Here is a 16,840-nt window from a genome sequence, read left to right as displayed (position 1 = left end):
GACCTGTTGATCATTCATATTCTTTCATCTTTCTTTCTACATGGAAAAACAAGCAAATTAGTATGCTTTTTGTTTTCTTTGGGGAAAATGTTAACTGCCATAGGACTCTTATCACAATAATGTTCGGAGATAGTTTTGATCACATGAATGCAATCCTTCCTTTCTTTAGAAAATTCACCAAATTTCCCAATTCTAATCTGCGTATGTCCATAGTACTTTATATAGTCTACCAACCATCAATATTCTCCATATGAACATTTTCAGATGTCCACAGGGAGGAGATAGAGGCTAATATCCCTGAGAGTTATCCCTAAGGTATTTGTCCTATGGTTAGGGTTTATACATGTGGTTATATTTATTATGTCCATTGAGCAGTCTTTGCTTTAAGTAAAAGTAAAACACAGTGCATAAGACCATAAATAAGAAAGAAAGAAAGAAAGAAAGAAAGAAAGAAAGAAAGAAAGAAAGAAAGAAGGAGGAAGAAGATAAAATAATATACAAAAAATAGAAAGGCAGAAAAAGAAATAGTTAAAGAATATAGGAAAGAGAAAAGATTAATAATTCTCCTTCATCTTTGGAATGTTCACATTGATACTAAAGCAAGAAGGCAATTAATGTTTGAATTTACATTCATTGGAAAGAAAAGAATTGCAAGAGACTAAACAGGATGGGGAAAAGACATTGAAAGTAATGTTCTGACATTAGAGCCATAAGCACACTGTACAAAAAGTTCCATGTATTTTTTATTATATGCCTGCTTACTTTCTTATGATCTCTTTCTTCCTATTCTCTGTCTATATGGGGGGTGGGGACAACGACAATAGGTTAGACACAGGATTGTAAAGGTAATCATGAGACTGAGGAGTGCTGCAAAGATCATAAATGCAGACATTAGTCATAAAGTTATTTTTTTAGCACCATCATAGCTTTGAATGAAACAGTTAGTAAATAAAGACCATTTGAGCTTCAAGATTTTCCCAAAGGCACTTGGAAATAGTGCCTAAAAGCACGTTTCCAAGCTACAGAAAAAAATCATTCTCAAAACAACAGAAACCATCCAAAATTCTTAACATTCAACACTCTGCTTCAAAAATGGTTCTTGCATATTAATATATAATAAAATTACAGTCATTAAATATTGTCAAAATCATTTTTTAAACAGGTGACACTGGAGAAGGAGAATAATAATAATGACTACTTTCTTTTGACTCCCAGCAGCATGTCAGGTATGTAAATTGTTTATAAGGTATCTGTCTATATTTTGCCAGCTTATTTAAAATTTTATTCATATATGCTACAATGCTTATGGTATATATGTTATGTGATATTTATTTGCCTCGTTTTTTAAGGATTCATATAAAAAAGTAGTGTAAGACTGAACAACAGTTTTTACTAAATAAATATTGATCTACCTGTCAGTGTGCCTGATGGTGTATCATCATTCTATCTATCATCTATCTTAGAGATGTGCATTATTTTTCTTTGTATACATTTTTAACATTCATCAGCAAACATCCTGAAATTTAATGTGTTATTGATATTTCTATTTATGTTTTTTTCCTCTAATTGGTAAAAGAATCTGGTGGCTCCAATTCATACCAAGATTGCATGTTGTAAAACCCTAATTATCTGCCCTCTCATTTTTCTCCATAAAATAAAATATTTAAAAATTGTAGAGTTATAATTCTGAAGGCTAAATACATAATAATATATGTATATCTAAGCAATAACTTATTATTATGATTGTTAAAGTTGAACTTAAGTCTAAGTGTTAGTCTAAGTTAAACAGTGATATAAAGCCAACAGAAGTCAAGGGTGAACTTGGGCCCCTCACATTTAACTCCATTTCATCCTTCTCAAAGCAATATCAGGATCTGAGTAAGCAAAGAAAACCCTTCTTGGATCTTGCTTTTCTGTTGTGCTTGTGAAATAAGCAGGCACAGTGCAAACTTCTACAATCACGTAGAACAAACCCTAATAAGAAAAAGAATCTTTTGTCTAAGATAAATAATGGCATAAAATACTAAGAGTAATAGATCTGTTAGACATTTGAAGTAAAATATTGCCTATAAACTGAATAACTGTCCTTGAAAAAAGCTATTAAAGGATTGATGAAATGTTAATTCAAAACTTTGTACCAATATTGAATAAAGATGTGGTCCTTTGATTCTGAATGTTCATCTGAACAAGAATAAAGACACCTTAGAAATTTCCTCTAGGCATTCTTCAGAGACAATTAAATTTGGCTAATATCTTTTTTTAAAAAATGTAGATTATAAGTTAAAAATAGGATAACTACTTAACCTGCTCAATAGGAAATTATTTGAAGGAAGAAGTAATACTGCCAGCTTTGAGTGAACAGTAATGCCCCTCCTCTTTAACAAGACATTGCTGAACCTCTCAGTTGTAGATAACTATCAGCCAGTTTTCAGCTTTTCCTTTTTTTACATTTTTTACATAATATTTCAATCAGATTTTGGGGGGGGGGGAGTTCTGGAAAAAAGTAGTTGAATGGCAATGTGAGATTTATAAAGGTAATGGATTATAAAAAGTCATTTCAGCTGGGTTTTAGACTGGGATATAATAGCAATAGCAGTTAGACTTATATACCGCTTCATAGGGCTTTCAGCCCTCTCTAAGCGGTTTACAGAGTCAGCATATTGCTCCCAACAGTCTGGGTGCTCATTTTACCCACCTCGGAAGGATGGAAGGCTGAGTCAACCTTGAGCCTGGTGAGATTTGAACCGCCGAACTGCAGATAATAGTCAGCTGAAGTAGCCTGCAGTACTGCACTCTACCCACTGCGCCACCTCGGCTCTATATAAAATGGAGGCAGCACTAGATATACTTGCTGATGAAGTTTGATGGAGCTGGGATAAGTTTGGTGAATCCATTCTTGTGCTCCTTGGTCTTTCAATAACTTTTGATATCATCAGCTGCACTATCCCTCTGGGCCAGCTGCAAAGGCTGAAAGTGGGAAGTTCCACATTCATTGATTTGCCTTTTTGCTAAGTGCTTGATTTCAGGCAATGTTGATGGCAGAGATTTCACCCACAGCGCCTAATTTGTGGGGAACCTTGGGATTTGACATGCTTTTCCCTCCTACTTAATGTCTGCATTTCTGCATTATCTGAGTGAGATAATGTAGCTGATGATATTCAACTTTATATCTTGATGTCAGACTGTACAGGTGAACCTATCAGTGTATTGATCTGGAGAATATTTACAATACAATACAATACAATAGCAGAGTTGGAAGGGACCTTGGAGGTCTTCTAGTCCAGCCCCCTTCCTAGGCAGGAAACCCTATACCATTTCAGACAAATGGCTATCCAACATCTTCTTAAAGACTTCCAGTGTTGGGGCATTCACAACTTCTGAAGGCAAGCTGTCCCACTGATTAATTGTGCTAACTATCAGGAAATTTCTCCTCAGTTCTAAGTTGCTTCTCTCCTTGATTAGTTTCCACCCATTGATTCTTGTTCTGCCTTCAGATGCTTTGGAGAATAGTTGACCCCTTCATAGCCTCATAGATATTGGAATGCTGCTATCGTCACCCCTAGTCCTTCTTTTCATTAAACTAGACATACCCAGTTCTTACAACCATTCTTCATATGTTTTAGCCTCCAGTTCCCTAATCATCTTTGTTGCTCTTCTCTGCACTCTTTCTAGAGTCTCCACATCTTTTCTACATCGTGTCAAGCAAAACTGAATGCAGTATTCCAAGTGTGACCTTACCAATGCATTATAAAATGGTATTAACACTTATCATGATCTTGATTCTATCCCTCTGTTTATGCAGCCTAGAACTGTGTTGGCTTTTTTGGCAACTGCTGCCTGCTGCTGGCTCATATTTAAATGGTTGTCCACTAGGACTCCAAGATCCCACTCACAATTACTACTATTGAGCAAGGTACCACCTATACTATACTTGTGCATTTCATTTTTCTTGCCTAAATGTAGAACCTTACTCTTTTCACCATTGAATTTCATTTTATAAGATAGTGCCCAATGTTCAAGTTTGTCAAGATCCTTCTATATCTTAAGCCTGTCTTCTGGAGTGTTGGCTATTCCTGCCAGCTTGGTGTCATCTGCAAATTTGATGAGTTCCCATTTATTCCCTCATCCAAATTATTGATGAAGATGTTGAAGAGTACTGGGCCTAAAACAGAGCCTTGGGGCATTCCACTGCATACTTCCCTCCATGTAGATGTAGTTCCATTGAGGACTACACATTGAGTGTGGTTGGTCAGCCAGTTACGAATCCATCTGGTGGTGATGCTGTCTAACCCACATTTTTCTACTTTATCTAGTAGTAGGTTATGGTCTACCTTATCAAATGCCTTACTGAAGTCCAAGTAAACTATATCGACAGCATTCCTCTGGTCCACTAATTTTGTCACTTTGTCAAAGAATGCAATAAGATTAGTCTGGCATGATCTGTTTTTGACAAACCTATGTTGGCTTTTGGCTATTACTTTGTTTATTTCTAGGTGTTCACTAATTCGTTGCTTGATTATCTTTTCCAGAATCTTCCCTGGTATTGAGGTCAGGCTTATAGGTCTAAAGCAGGGGTAGTCAACCTTTTTATACCTACCGCTCTCTTTTGTATTTCTGTTAGTAGTAAAATGGTAGGTTGGACTGTTTTTTCCCCTTTGTTGTGTACCTATTTGATCTTGATAGGGTGAAATAGACTGGGAAGAATATCCTGACAAAACTGAGTGATTGTACCTGTTTGGGCCACTTGTGCTAGAGAGATTTCCATTATTGGTCTTGAATTAGTGTTACACTTTCCCATTCAAGACTAAGCAGCCTGAAAGTCTTCCTGCATTTGCAGCTTTGGCTAAAAGAGCAGGTGGTAGCTGTGGGCAGACAAGTCTATGGACAAATTCGTCTTGTGCAATATTTATGCCTTTTTTTTTCAAATAGGAGAGTATTCAAACATTCATTCATAACCTAACAACTGAATTAATGTAATGCTCCATGCAAGAATATGGGCTAGCCTTGAAGGCCATCCTGAAGGTACAAAATGCAATGGGTGAGCATTAACAGGCACCTCAGATTGTGCCTATATATCACCATTACTATGTAAACTGTGTTGGTTGCCAGTAGGTTTCCAGATGCAATAATAGGTCCTGATTGCCATATATAAAGCCATTCATGTCATACGGTCTGATTAAGAGCTGAGGTGGCGCAGTGGTTAAATGCAGCACTGCAGGCTACTTCAGCTGACTGCAGATCTGCAGTTCAGCTGTTCAAATCTCACTGGCTCAGGGTTGACTCAGCCTTCCATCCTTCCGAGGTAGGTAAAATGAGGACCTGGATTGTTGTTGGGGGCAATAAGCTGACTCTGTAAACCGCTTAGAGAGGGCTGAAAGCCCTATGAAGCGGTATATAAGTCTAACTGCTATTGCTATTATCTGAGGGATTTCCTATCTCCAATTGGTTCTTTCCAACTGATATGTTCCAACAGAGTAAGCATGCTCCAGGTCCTTTCAATTAAATTTTGCCTTCTTGTGGGATTGAGGAAATGTGCCTTCTTTGTTGCATCCCACACCATCTGGAAAAGTATCTCCATAGATATACAGATGGTGCTGTCTCTTGGAGTTCAGAAAACCTTTAAGATCTGGCTCTGTTCTCAGGCCTGGAATTAATATGTTTATTATTAATTGGTGTGGGCCCTTTCATATTGGTATATTGTTTATTGTTCTAGTTGTTTTAGTTCAACCTACCTGTTTATGGAGGTTTTGATTTAATTATTATTGCTAGATTTGTTTTGAATTTTTGTAAGCCATTCTGAGTCTTCTGGAGTACATAGCAATAATAAATTTTGTTAAATGATTAAATAAATGTAATTTAATTATTAATCAATATAGACTGCTGTGTTATCATGATTAATTAATGTTATTTTATCATACATTTAGATTTTGTATACTAACTAAAATTTGAGAAACTGAGAGAAAACATTTTTACTTAGGACTTTAGTGTCACTAAATGATAAATGCTGGTTAATTAAGCAAGATTAATAGATTAAACTGTTAGCCTTGGAAAGAAAAAATTGAATCCATATATATTCAAATTAAAAATCCATGTCCAGATTTTAATTTTTTGTACCATAATGAGTATAGGGGAGATATATACATGGGGTTGGGCAGGAGATTTCAGAAAAAAATAATACATAGAATAGGAAATAATTACACTATTGACACAAGGGATAGGTAATATACTTTTTGAGACAATGTACTTACTATTATTAAATATGCAAGAATAGAAAACTTTGCAAGTCCTTCAAGAATAAAAAAAACCTCTCAAGTCCCTTTATATTTCTTAAGGTTCACAATACAAATATATAAAATGTGGGAAGAAAGACTCTTTTCAATCTATCTTGCAGTTTGCCTTGATCACTGCTTAAACTAGTCATTACAGTTCATTTTTCTCTATTTCCCCTATGTTGTGTTACCTTATCCTAACCTACCTTTCTTGTCCTACCCTTCCCTGCCCTATTCTAACTATAGAATTGCAATAGGCAAATAAATTTAACAAAAAGTAATTTCAGTTGAAGGAAGAGACAACAGATGCAATTGATCTGATAGAATTGAGGAGAGATGCATTGAAGTAGCTAACTGCATAATTATGAACAGGTGGATTATTTTATACATTAAAACTCATTTTTAAGTAGCATAAAGAAGGAAAAAGGAAAGTGGAGATACAACTACAGAGCTATAGTTTATCCTAGTTTTCTCATTCAAATAAAAGGGAAGCAATACTCAGGTAGTTTAAGTCTTCTGCTGAATTGACTGAAGAACTCTGTCAGAGCAACCATTCTCAAAATATTACATGTAAGTGCATATCCTTGCAAGGATCATAAGGGAAGTACAATAATTTAAGTATTTATATATAAAGAACCACAAAGGGTTAAGTGTGCAATCTTGGGAATTATCATTTTTATCAACATCTTCAGCTTTATTTTCAGTCTGTCATAGCTACATACAGAGACATACATACTAGAACAAATAATTATATCTGAATGTATATAAATGAATAAAACATTCATAAATCAGCTACAATATTAAACAACAAGTAGCTAAGGTAATTGAGAAAAATCACATTGATTCCATACAAGAAAGGACCTTGCGTTAGATTTCTTTGAAGATAATTATGAAGAACCCATTGTTTAAGGTCCATCAAAGCTTTTTCAGAGCTGAGCACCTTGATCTAAATGTATGCTTTTCTTCCAAATTGATAGGCAATTATCTTAAAAGATCAAGAAAGCAAAGGAGTTATCTGTAAGATTATTGTAATTCAAAATTTAGGGTGGCAGAACTACATACAAGCCTTTATCAAGATTAGTCCAGTCTTCAGGACCAATAAAGCATTGGAAATACGCCTGGGCACTCACAGTAAGGCTCTTAAAATTTAAACTGGATTATAGAAGGCTTGAGTAATGGTGATTACAAGCACTCTGTGTCACTTAACAAATGGCTTATTACCTTAGCTCTAGATATTTTTATTCTAGCAGGTCATAATTGCTTCAATTGCAGTTGGCATAATGTAAAATGGAATTCGCAAGTCTGTCAGCCCAAATAGAAATGACCATTAGTTGTTCTTTCCAATATGCTAAGGAATGAATAGAAGTACACAGGCATGTAAATAACTTAATTTGTTCAAAAATGAACCCATTGTTTCCCAAAAGCGATGGCAAACTACCAACCTTTTATCATTGTTTTATAATGAGATGCCTTGTCATTATAAAACCTCCTTTTCTTGATTATTAGACTGCATAATAATGCATGTTTTGTGGCACTTTTAGTTACATTTTTCCTATTGAAAATGAAGAGTTCCTAGGAAGAAAGTGGGTTACAAATGTGGATGGTTCATAAAAATATTCCAAAATATTTTTGCAAAATATTGCAAAATAGATGCAAGTTTTTTGTTTTGAGAACTGTTTATTAGGAGAGATTATAAACAAAATAAAGGGGTGCAGAGGAGACATCGAACGATTAATGGATCCAAAAAATAGATACAGTGTTAGAATTTCAGATTAGGAAATTAGTATCTATGAAGTGCTGAAATTATTTTGAATTGTAACAAGAGTTGATACAAAAGGAACAAACAATGATAGATATTCATTGAAAAAAAATTAAAATCAGCTCCCATTCTCCATTGGAAAATCCACCTAATGCCTTAGTAAGGAAAAATAAATATTTTTTCTTAGCACCAGCGTGCTTCTCTTTATGACTAATAATCCCTAGAAGTTTAAGAAAGCACAAGAAAGTTGTTTGACAAATAAATGTAGGATATTTGTTAATTTGCATATAAAGTGAGACTGAGGGAATCTATTATTTAGTTGAATTGAGAATAGATTGAAAAAGAATCTATCCAGCCATTTTTCTTTTAAATATTGTTCTTCTCTTTGATTATAAAATAATAAATTAATATTGTTCTTTTGAGTTCATTTAACTCTGGCTCATTTGTTTTACTTAAGTGTACCTGTGATTATAAATTAGATTATATTTGATTTGATTATCTCTCTTGAGCTTGAACTCTCTGAATCTAAATCAATATCATTGTCTGTATATCAAGAAATTGAATTTCTAGCATATGGCTTTTTTATAAGGAATTTGTAATAAAGATGATTTTTTATAGACTTTCAATTCATTAGGTGTCATTTCTGTCAATTCCTTTCATTCTTCAATTTAGGTAGTTATATGTCCATCTACTTTCCACTATTACCATGTATAAAAATAAAGTTCCATAAGATCTTTTGAACTGTTTATCCTATAATACCAAAAGAAATATAGTGCATTCACTTTTAAAATCTTCTGAATCACCATACATATTTTCTAGTTTTCTTAAATATCCACCAAAGAAGAAAGAATGTACTCTTTGATTATATTTCCAACAGACACTACACTTGATCTTAGTCATAAGGCCGAGAAGATATTTGAAATCCTGTTTTTGATCATTTATTCAGTGTTAAATATCAAGGATACATAACTATCTTCTTGACTTTCCTCAAAGGCATAAAATCCTGATTTTTCTAGGCCTTGGACTGAAATGGTTGTTTATTAGTTTAGGTTTTTTTGTCTGTTTATTATGGTTGAGTCATATTTTGGGTTTTGTTTCTAGTGCTTTTTATGTTATTTGTGAACTACCCAGGGTTATTTGGCATCCAAATTTAAATAAATAAACAAGTTTAAATTAACCAGTTAGTGTTACTCTACAGAAGCTATTAAAAATTATGTGCGTGAACTATAAAGAAATAAATGCTTAAGGGTTGGACTGGTTTAAATATACTTGGGATAAACACATGTCCATCATTTGATAAAAATAAAAGATAAAATATAAAAACAATAATAAATAAATAAATAAATAAATAAATAAATAAATAAATAAATAAATAAATGGAAGAAGAAAAGGAAAAAGCAAACTCAAGGAATAGACTCAAAGCTCCCCTAGGTCTGTTTCTGCTGTCAGTTTTCTGTATTTTTTAAAGCATCTGAAATAAGTCACTACTGTGCAGTTCATGTACTTCCTAATTTCTGGTGTGTAGGCATTATTTTGGCATCAAAATAGTTTGCACTTGGCTTTGGTTGCAGTTGTGGTATTTGTCAAAATGCTGTCATTAATATTAGCAAGGAGAATTGCGTGTGGCACATATGTGATGCACATTGGCAATGTAGTGTACTCTTTACATGAAAATGTCAAATAACCAAAGATACGATGAGTGACCAGTCAATAGCTATGGATTCTTATAGTTATAACCACATTATGAGGAAGATTGCTGTTTGGAATAGAAATAAATGCTCTTAATTATTTATTCTATTTCCAGAATTAATAAAGCATATTAGAAAGCCTTCACATAGAAGTATTTAACCCTTATTGTCACCTAAATAATTTGCACTGATACAATATCACTTATTGATTAATTAGTGTAAATAATAATATTTTAGATAAACTAATTACACTTTAAAATAATTTTTGTAAATAACATTTCAAGTCTAAAACTACAAAACAACTGTATATTTAATTAGAATATTCATTTTCACAATTTGGTCCAGTTATTTAGTAGCATCTAATTGTACCTTGTGTTACAAATAGTGCTGAAATATGTTCTGAACCAGTCTAAATTTACAAGATTTTAATAGTTAATTAAATAGTGCATTTAGAGTGGGTATTAGTTTTTTTTAACAAGGATTTTAGAATGAAGACTTGGAATATCCCATAGTAACAAATCAATAGTTAAACATATTAAAGAATATTACACATGGTATAATCTTAAAATGAGATAAATTCATGACAGTGCCACTTCAGATTTGCAATTTTAAATCGATTATATATGTTTGTTCTCTGCTTTTGAACTGGATCTCTATTGTAATGGAAATGTGGCAATGGAAATGTAATGGAAATCAATATCACACCATGTGGTCATAATGCTCTGTTTAAAAATGAAGCTGTATTCTCTATATTAAATACCATGTTTGCATTTATTTCTTTCCTTTTTCTTATTTCAGTTTTTCCTTTTTTATTTGTTTTCTTTTTATTTCTATATATTAAAGTAAAATTTAAAAATGTACATGAATTCAACAAAAATCTTGCCCCCCAAAAGATTATCTTGTGCATTTATAAAACCAAAAGAAAAGAAAAGAAATAAATAGATCTGAATGAATGGTGTAAGTTTCTGGAGTAGAGTTGATTAATGTGTGCATGGAAGTGCCTAGGATATTTGTGGAATTATACTAATAAAAGGCTTTGTGGAATGACAAAGTAAAAAGTGCTTATAAATAAATCTTTTGCAAAATGTTTAGATGAAAGATATAGTACTCTATGAAGAGTAAAATATATAATAAAAGAGAGTAAAGAACAGTGTGGAATAAAAAAGCAGAGAAAATGCAGAGCAATATTGATGGCTTTAAAAAAAAAGTTGGATAGCTGAAATAGGTTAAACAAGAAACTCACATCAAAGTAAATGGAATTAAAAATAAATTAATTGGGTGAAACTGAAGTGATGAGATCCTGTGAGAGGTATTGAGATTTATAAAGAAATGATAGAGCTATGTTGAGGATGGAAATAAAAAATGAATGAAACTAATGTTTCCAATGTTATCTTCTATGGTTTCCTAGTTTGATTTGTTCTATAATCCAAGGTATCTACAAAGTCATGTCAGGAATGTGTCAAATGAACAGATTAATACATAAGTGACTGATAATTAAAGGACATCTACCTTTTGATTAATCTTAACATCTTAACCTATTCAGTCTTTAATTTGAAGTCTTCACATTTGGGTCTGGCTGCTCATGCCTGAAAGCAATTCAAGTTTCCTAGAATCGTGTTAAAAGTATTTTGCTGTGTAAATATCAACTATTAAAGACTACCAAGACTCTTGGAATCACTGTAGCACGCAAAGCAACCAAATTCCCCCAAAATATGTTAAACAAACCCAAAGAAACAGTAACCAAAGAAATAAAATGAATAGATCTACATCAACAGTGTAAAGGCAGGAAGTGACACCAGATAGGAAACTAAGAACATATCTATCAAGTGGCAATTAGGAGACAAAAAATACTTAATTTCTGAACACTGACAAAAACAATCAGAATTTGATCTTGAAAAATTGTTGACATTTTACATCAAATGCAAACCTGCTAGGAAATTCCTTGAGTTTGGCATTCTGGCAAATCAGTCATCAGCAGATACACAGAGATAAGTTCAATCTACATACTATTTAAAAGAAATAATCAAAAGTCGAGGAAGGAAATGAACAGTCCAATACATCATCTCCAGCATCCAACAATCAGCTAAATAGGAAACAACTCCAGATAAACAAGAAACAATAGCATAATCAAAGAATTATCAGAGAAGTAGTGACACTTCAATCAGTATTGGTACAGCAAGGTATTATATGCAGTTTGGACTCCACCACTGCACTGACAGTTTCATCTACAAATGAAAACAATTTAACATCGTTTTTACCATCCCCAGAAGTGGTCAACCAATTAAGATTACACCAAAAGGAAGTTGTGTAATACTCCATGTTAGATTGGGTAAAGGAGGCACAAAAGGCTTCAGGAAACAACAGCTCTTTATTGCAAGTCAAGTAAATATCTGGCTGAGGAATGGTCGGGCAGCATCCCCTTTTAAAGTGATCTGTCAGACCTCATGACCAATGAGATTCAACCTCTGTTCCCGCCGGAACAGAGGACCTTGGTAGAAACCTCTGTCAGTCTGTCAGTGGGGGGAATATCTAACACTCCTCCCCTTTAGGATGGAACAATCTAACTAGTGACATAGTCATGCAGGTAGGCGGGCTTTTGCGTAGCTCTGCCTGACCTGCGCAATTCAGTCTTGGTATTTCTTTCGCACAAGTCGGACGGACCTGTTGCACCTGGAGTCCCACCTGGTGGAACCTCCTGGAACTTTTCACAGGCCGCGGCTAGAGCTTCTGGCATTGACTCGCTCGGAGCTCGCTGTGGGCGTGCATCGAAGTCAGAGAAGTCTTCCAATATTCTCGGGCTTTCCTTGGTTTTGGAGGGACTGTTATTTTTGTGTAGCTTCTTTCAGTTTGTGCAGGAGTTATATTTGGTTGTCTAAGCGCTGAGTTAGACATGCGGCTACAGAATTGGTCTATATGCCTTCTACAATTTCTACTGTCCTCTAGTTTTACTGTGTACGACCAAGGGCCAGTAATTCCAATTACAGTTGCGGAAATCCACAACTTCCCCCGGTGTAGTTGTGTGCATATACCGTGTCTCCTATGGTGAAAGACCTGACTTTGCTTGTGGAGTCAGGAGGTGTTGAGGTGGAATAATTTGGGTGTAGCTGGTCTAAGTGAGACCTTAGGCGGCGTCCCATTATTCCAGTGGTAGCACTGGGTGTGATGTGTTGAATGAGTAAGTAACGATCAATTCCTGTTTGCCAATTGCCTGGGCCCATCCTATTGAGGGCCTCCTTTGCGGATCTTACCATTCGTTCTGCCTGGCCATTGGAGCCCGGATGGAATGGCGCAACCGGGGCATGTCTGACTCCCAGAGCTGCTAAGAATGTTTCGAATAGCATGGCTGTGAATTGGGGCCCGTTGTCAGAAACTAGTACATCAGGGAGGCCATGCGTGGAGAATAGTCTTTGTAGTACCTTGATGACAGATTCCGCTGTAGTGGAATTCATCAGGACTACTTCTAACCATTTTGAATATGCGTCCACAACTATGAAGAATGTTTGGCCATGGACAGGTCCAGTGAAGTCAACGTGTATTCTGGACCATGGTGCTTGTGGGTGCTCCCATTCCTTGGCAGGCAGTTCCGGGGGAGCCGGTCTGGACTCCTGACAGGGCGTGCCTGTAGCCACCCATTCTTGTATGTCCCTGTCCATGTTAGGCCCCCAAACATAACTTCTTGCTAGCGACTTCATTCTAACAATCCCAGGATGCCCTACGTGCAATATTTCAAGGACTGCTATGCGCAATTGTTTGGGAATGACTACCCTGTCCCCCCCAGCAAACAACTGTTAATAACCAATAGTTCATCCCGCTTGCAAGAGTACATTTTGAATTCGGCCCCAACAGACCCCTTGGGCCGCCCCCTCCACACCCAGTTCAAATTTGCTTTATTATGGGGTCCTTTGCAGAGTAGCGTGCAACGTCACTAGATGAGACGGGTCCGGTTTCCAGGGAGTCAATGAGGAGGACCAACGTCTTGGGGGTGGGGTCATCGAAGACTTCAGGCAATGGGCAGCGGCTCAAAGCGTCCACGTGCCCTAACGTGGTACCCGGTCAGTGGATGAGACAATAGGTATAGGCTGCTAGAAAAATTGTCCATCTGGTCATCCAGGGAGATAGTGATACCGGGGTGGGGCAATCCCCAGCCAGCAACCCCAACAAAGGCTTGTGGTCTGTGACCAGTTCAAAATCCCAGCCATAGAGATATTCGTGGAATCTCTTTACTCCAGCTACTGCAGCCAAAGCCTCACGGTCCAGTTGGCTGTAGTTCTGCTCTGCAGCAGATAATGTCCTGGAGTAAAATGCAAAGGGGGCTTCGGTTCCGTTGGACATGCGGTGCTGAGGACAGCGCCGACACCGAAGGGGAAGGCGTCACAGGTCAACACCAAAGGCAGGATCTGGCTGTATTGTACTAGGAACGAATCTGCTGATGAAAGTCTTTTTACAGCGGCGAATGTGGTGACCTCGGTTTGGCCCCAGGACCATTTCGCGTTCTTGGCTAGGAGGAGGCGATGTAGTGGTTCAGCAACTGTGGCTTTCTGTTTGAGAAAGACGCTGTAGAAGTTAAGGAGCCCAAGGAACGCATGTAGTTCGGTCTGATTGCGAGGTGTGGGGGCTTCCTTAATGGCTTTAATTTTTTGTGAGGTCGGGTAGATGCCGGACCCATCGATCATGTACCCTAGGAATTCGACTAGTGGTACATTAATTTGACATTTTTCTTTTTTGAGGTGGAGGCCCTTGTCTCTGATTCTAGCCAAAACTGTTCGTATGCATTTTAAAAGTTGTGCTTCATTTGCGGCCAATACCAAGATGTCATAGAAATAGGGGACGACTCGTGGAATCCCCTGCCAAATTGCAGGTGGTTGCATTTGAATGCACCCCTGTGCATCACAATGGTTTGGGCCTCCGCAGTAGCGCCGTCTACTGGCAATTGTTGATATGCCTGCACCATATCTAATTTTGCAAAGATTTTTCCTGGGCCAAGCGAATGCAATAGGTGTTGTACAACAGGTACAGGGTAAGTGCTTTGTTGTAGCGCTTTATTAATTGTACATTTATAGTCTGCGCAGATGCGTAGAGACCTGTCAGGCTTGACAGGTGTCACAATTGTCTCCCAGAGTGCATGATTGATTGGCTCTAAAATGCCCTGGCTCACAAGCTTATCGATTTCTTTGTCAATTTTCAAGCAGAGAGCAAAAGGTACTCTCCATATTGAGGCTATTGTGGCTAAACTAAAGGAAATGGGGGTTCCTTTGTACTCACCCAGACCGATGCCAAAGACATTCTCATCCTCCTCCATGGAGTTGATTCCGGTCACTTTCATCCCCAGAGCTTGGAACCAATCAAGCCCCAGCAGACTCTGAAGGTTCTCTCTGACCACCGTCATGGGGAGGTTTTTGCAGAATTGCTTGTGGCTTACCCGGAAGGTGCCTTGGCCCACAGAACCCTTGGGGACTTGGTTCCTCTGGTAGTTGCGTAGGCGGATATTGGGGCTTCTGAGGTGTCTCTTTTGTAGCTTGGGGATCGCTTGCTTCAGTACTGACCATGGAATTATGGTCAGTGACGACCCCTTGTCGATCTCCATTTCACATGGAGAGTCCTCGATGAGGACAGTGACTTTCAGCTTTTTGGGGCGAATGGGACGGATTTGTCTAACCGGAACAGTGACATTCAGCTTTTTTGGGCACCCTGGGCGGCTTCATGCAGCAGAAGTGAGGTTGGCGATTCTATCGTCGCCTTCTGAACCCCATAGGTACTTCTTCCAAGCCCCTGATTTGGGTCGCTGTTTGCGGTTTTGGCCCCCCTTTGGCTGTCCTGTGGCCACAGGAAAATCGCTGCGCCACACCTTGGCAATGTGCCCCTTCCGCTCACATCGCTGGCAAATTGCTTCACGGAAACAGCAGGATGATCGGACATGGTCTCTTCCACAGCTGGCGCAGGGCAGAATTTGTGAGTTAAATTTTTGCGCCAGCTTTGTGTGGTTACTGCACATGCAGTAGCTGTCTTCCTCCTCGCTTTCAGAGCTCTTGGGCTCTGTGGTCTCATGGTGGACGCAGGTACTTTTCCACGCGTCTGGAGGTGCACTGTGGCACTGAAGGGTTTCCATCGATTGGGGGGCCGATTCAGATGCTCTAGCTTCGTCTAGTGCGATCTGCAGAGAGAGGTTGGATTTAGCCAGAAGCCTTCTCTGCACAGTGAGATCTCGCACACCACAAATTATGCGATCCAGAATCAGGTCGTCCAGTTCACGGAACTCCCAGTAGGCTGTGGCTTTTCTGAGTGCCACCACATATTCATTGATCAATTTGCCTTCCTTCTGGTTCTGGATATTGAACTGTTACCGGCAAATGTATTTGGATGGCTTTGGCACATAGTGGGTCTTTAGCATTTGTTGCAGTGCAGACCAGGACACTGCTTGTAGGGGGTTTGATTCTGAGAGGTTTTTCACCATCTCGAACACTTCCCGGCCGCGGAACCCGAAGAACAAGTTCTTTTTCCGGACTTCTGGAACACCCATGAGATCGTTCGCTTCCAGGAAACACTCGAATCGTAGCATGTACGATTCCAAGTGTTCAGTAGCTGGATTGTATGGGTGTGATGTGCATAACCATTCTGGTTCTCTCTGGTTGTTCAGTGATGGCTAGCTCGATACCTCACGGGATGCTCTGGTCTGGATGTACTTGCAATGCTTTGCTCTCTTTCTTTGCCTAGTTGCCTTCCAATCCCACCTTTGTCGCCAGTGTTAGATCGGGTAAAGGCGTCACAAAAGGCTTCAGTAAACAACAGCTCTTTATTGCAAGTCAAGTAAACATCCGGCTGAGGAATGGTCAGGCAGCATTGCCTTTTAAAGGGCTCTGTCAGACATCTTATCCAATGAGATTCAACCTCTGTTTCCACCGGAACAGAGGACCTTGGTGGAAACCTCTGTCAGTCTGTCAGCAGGGGAGGGGGGAATAACTAACACCCCAGGTCTCAAGGAAGCAAATTAATATCTAAGAAAGTAAAGACCTCTGTTATATCATCAAATATCAGTGTTCATGAGAGCACTATCTGAAGATTACTTAAAACAATGCAATGCATGGCAGAGTTGCAAGGAAAAAGCCAGAACTCTCCATAAAGAGCAT

General features: G+C 37.8%; 1 protein-coding gene across 14 annotated transcripts in view; it reads left to right on the top strand.

Moving 5' to 3' along the window:
• The window catches only part of THRB (thyroid hormone receptor beta), a 173,144-nt gene that overhangs the window by 111,993 nt on the left and 44,311 nt on the right, over window positions 1–16,840 (top strand). For 9 of the 14 annotated variants that reach the window (XM_014075890.2, XM_087712868.1, XM_087712870.1 and 6 more), the window contains one exon: window positions 1,163–1,226. The exons of 4 other annotated variants lie outside the window; for them this stretch is intronic. In XM_014075890.2, the coding sequence (XP_013931365.1) occupies window positions 1,163–1,226 (64 nt within the window). Of the gene's footprint in view, window positions 1–213; window positions 316–1,162; window positions 1,227–16,840 lie in introns of all 14 variants that reach the window. One more of the 14 variants, XM_087712867.1, reaches the window with a different exon arrangement.

The sequence above is a fragment of the Thamnophis sirtalis genome, unplaced genomic scaffold (genome assembly GCF_051295495.1).
Source record: "Thamnophis sirtalis isolate CommonGarterSnake01/CBP01778 unplaced genomic scaffold, rThaSir2_p1.2 scaffold_4, whole genome shotgun sequence".
In the NCBI taxonomy this organism is placed as follows: Eukaryota; Metazoa; Chordata; class Lepidosauria; order Squamata; family Natricidae; genus Thamnophis; species Thamnophis sirtalis.
The sequence above is the reverse complement of the archived record's forward strand: the minus strand, read 5'-3'. Positions and strand labels throughout refer to the sequence as shown.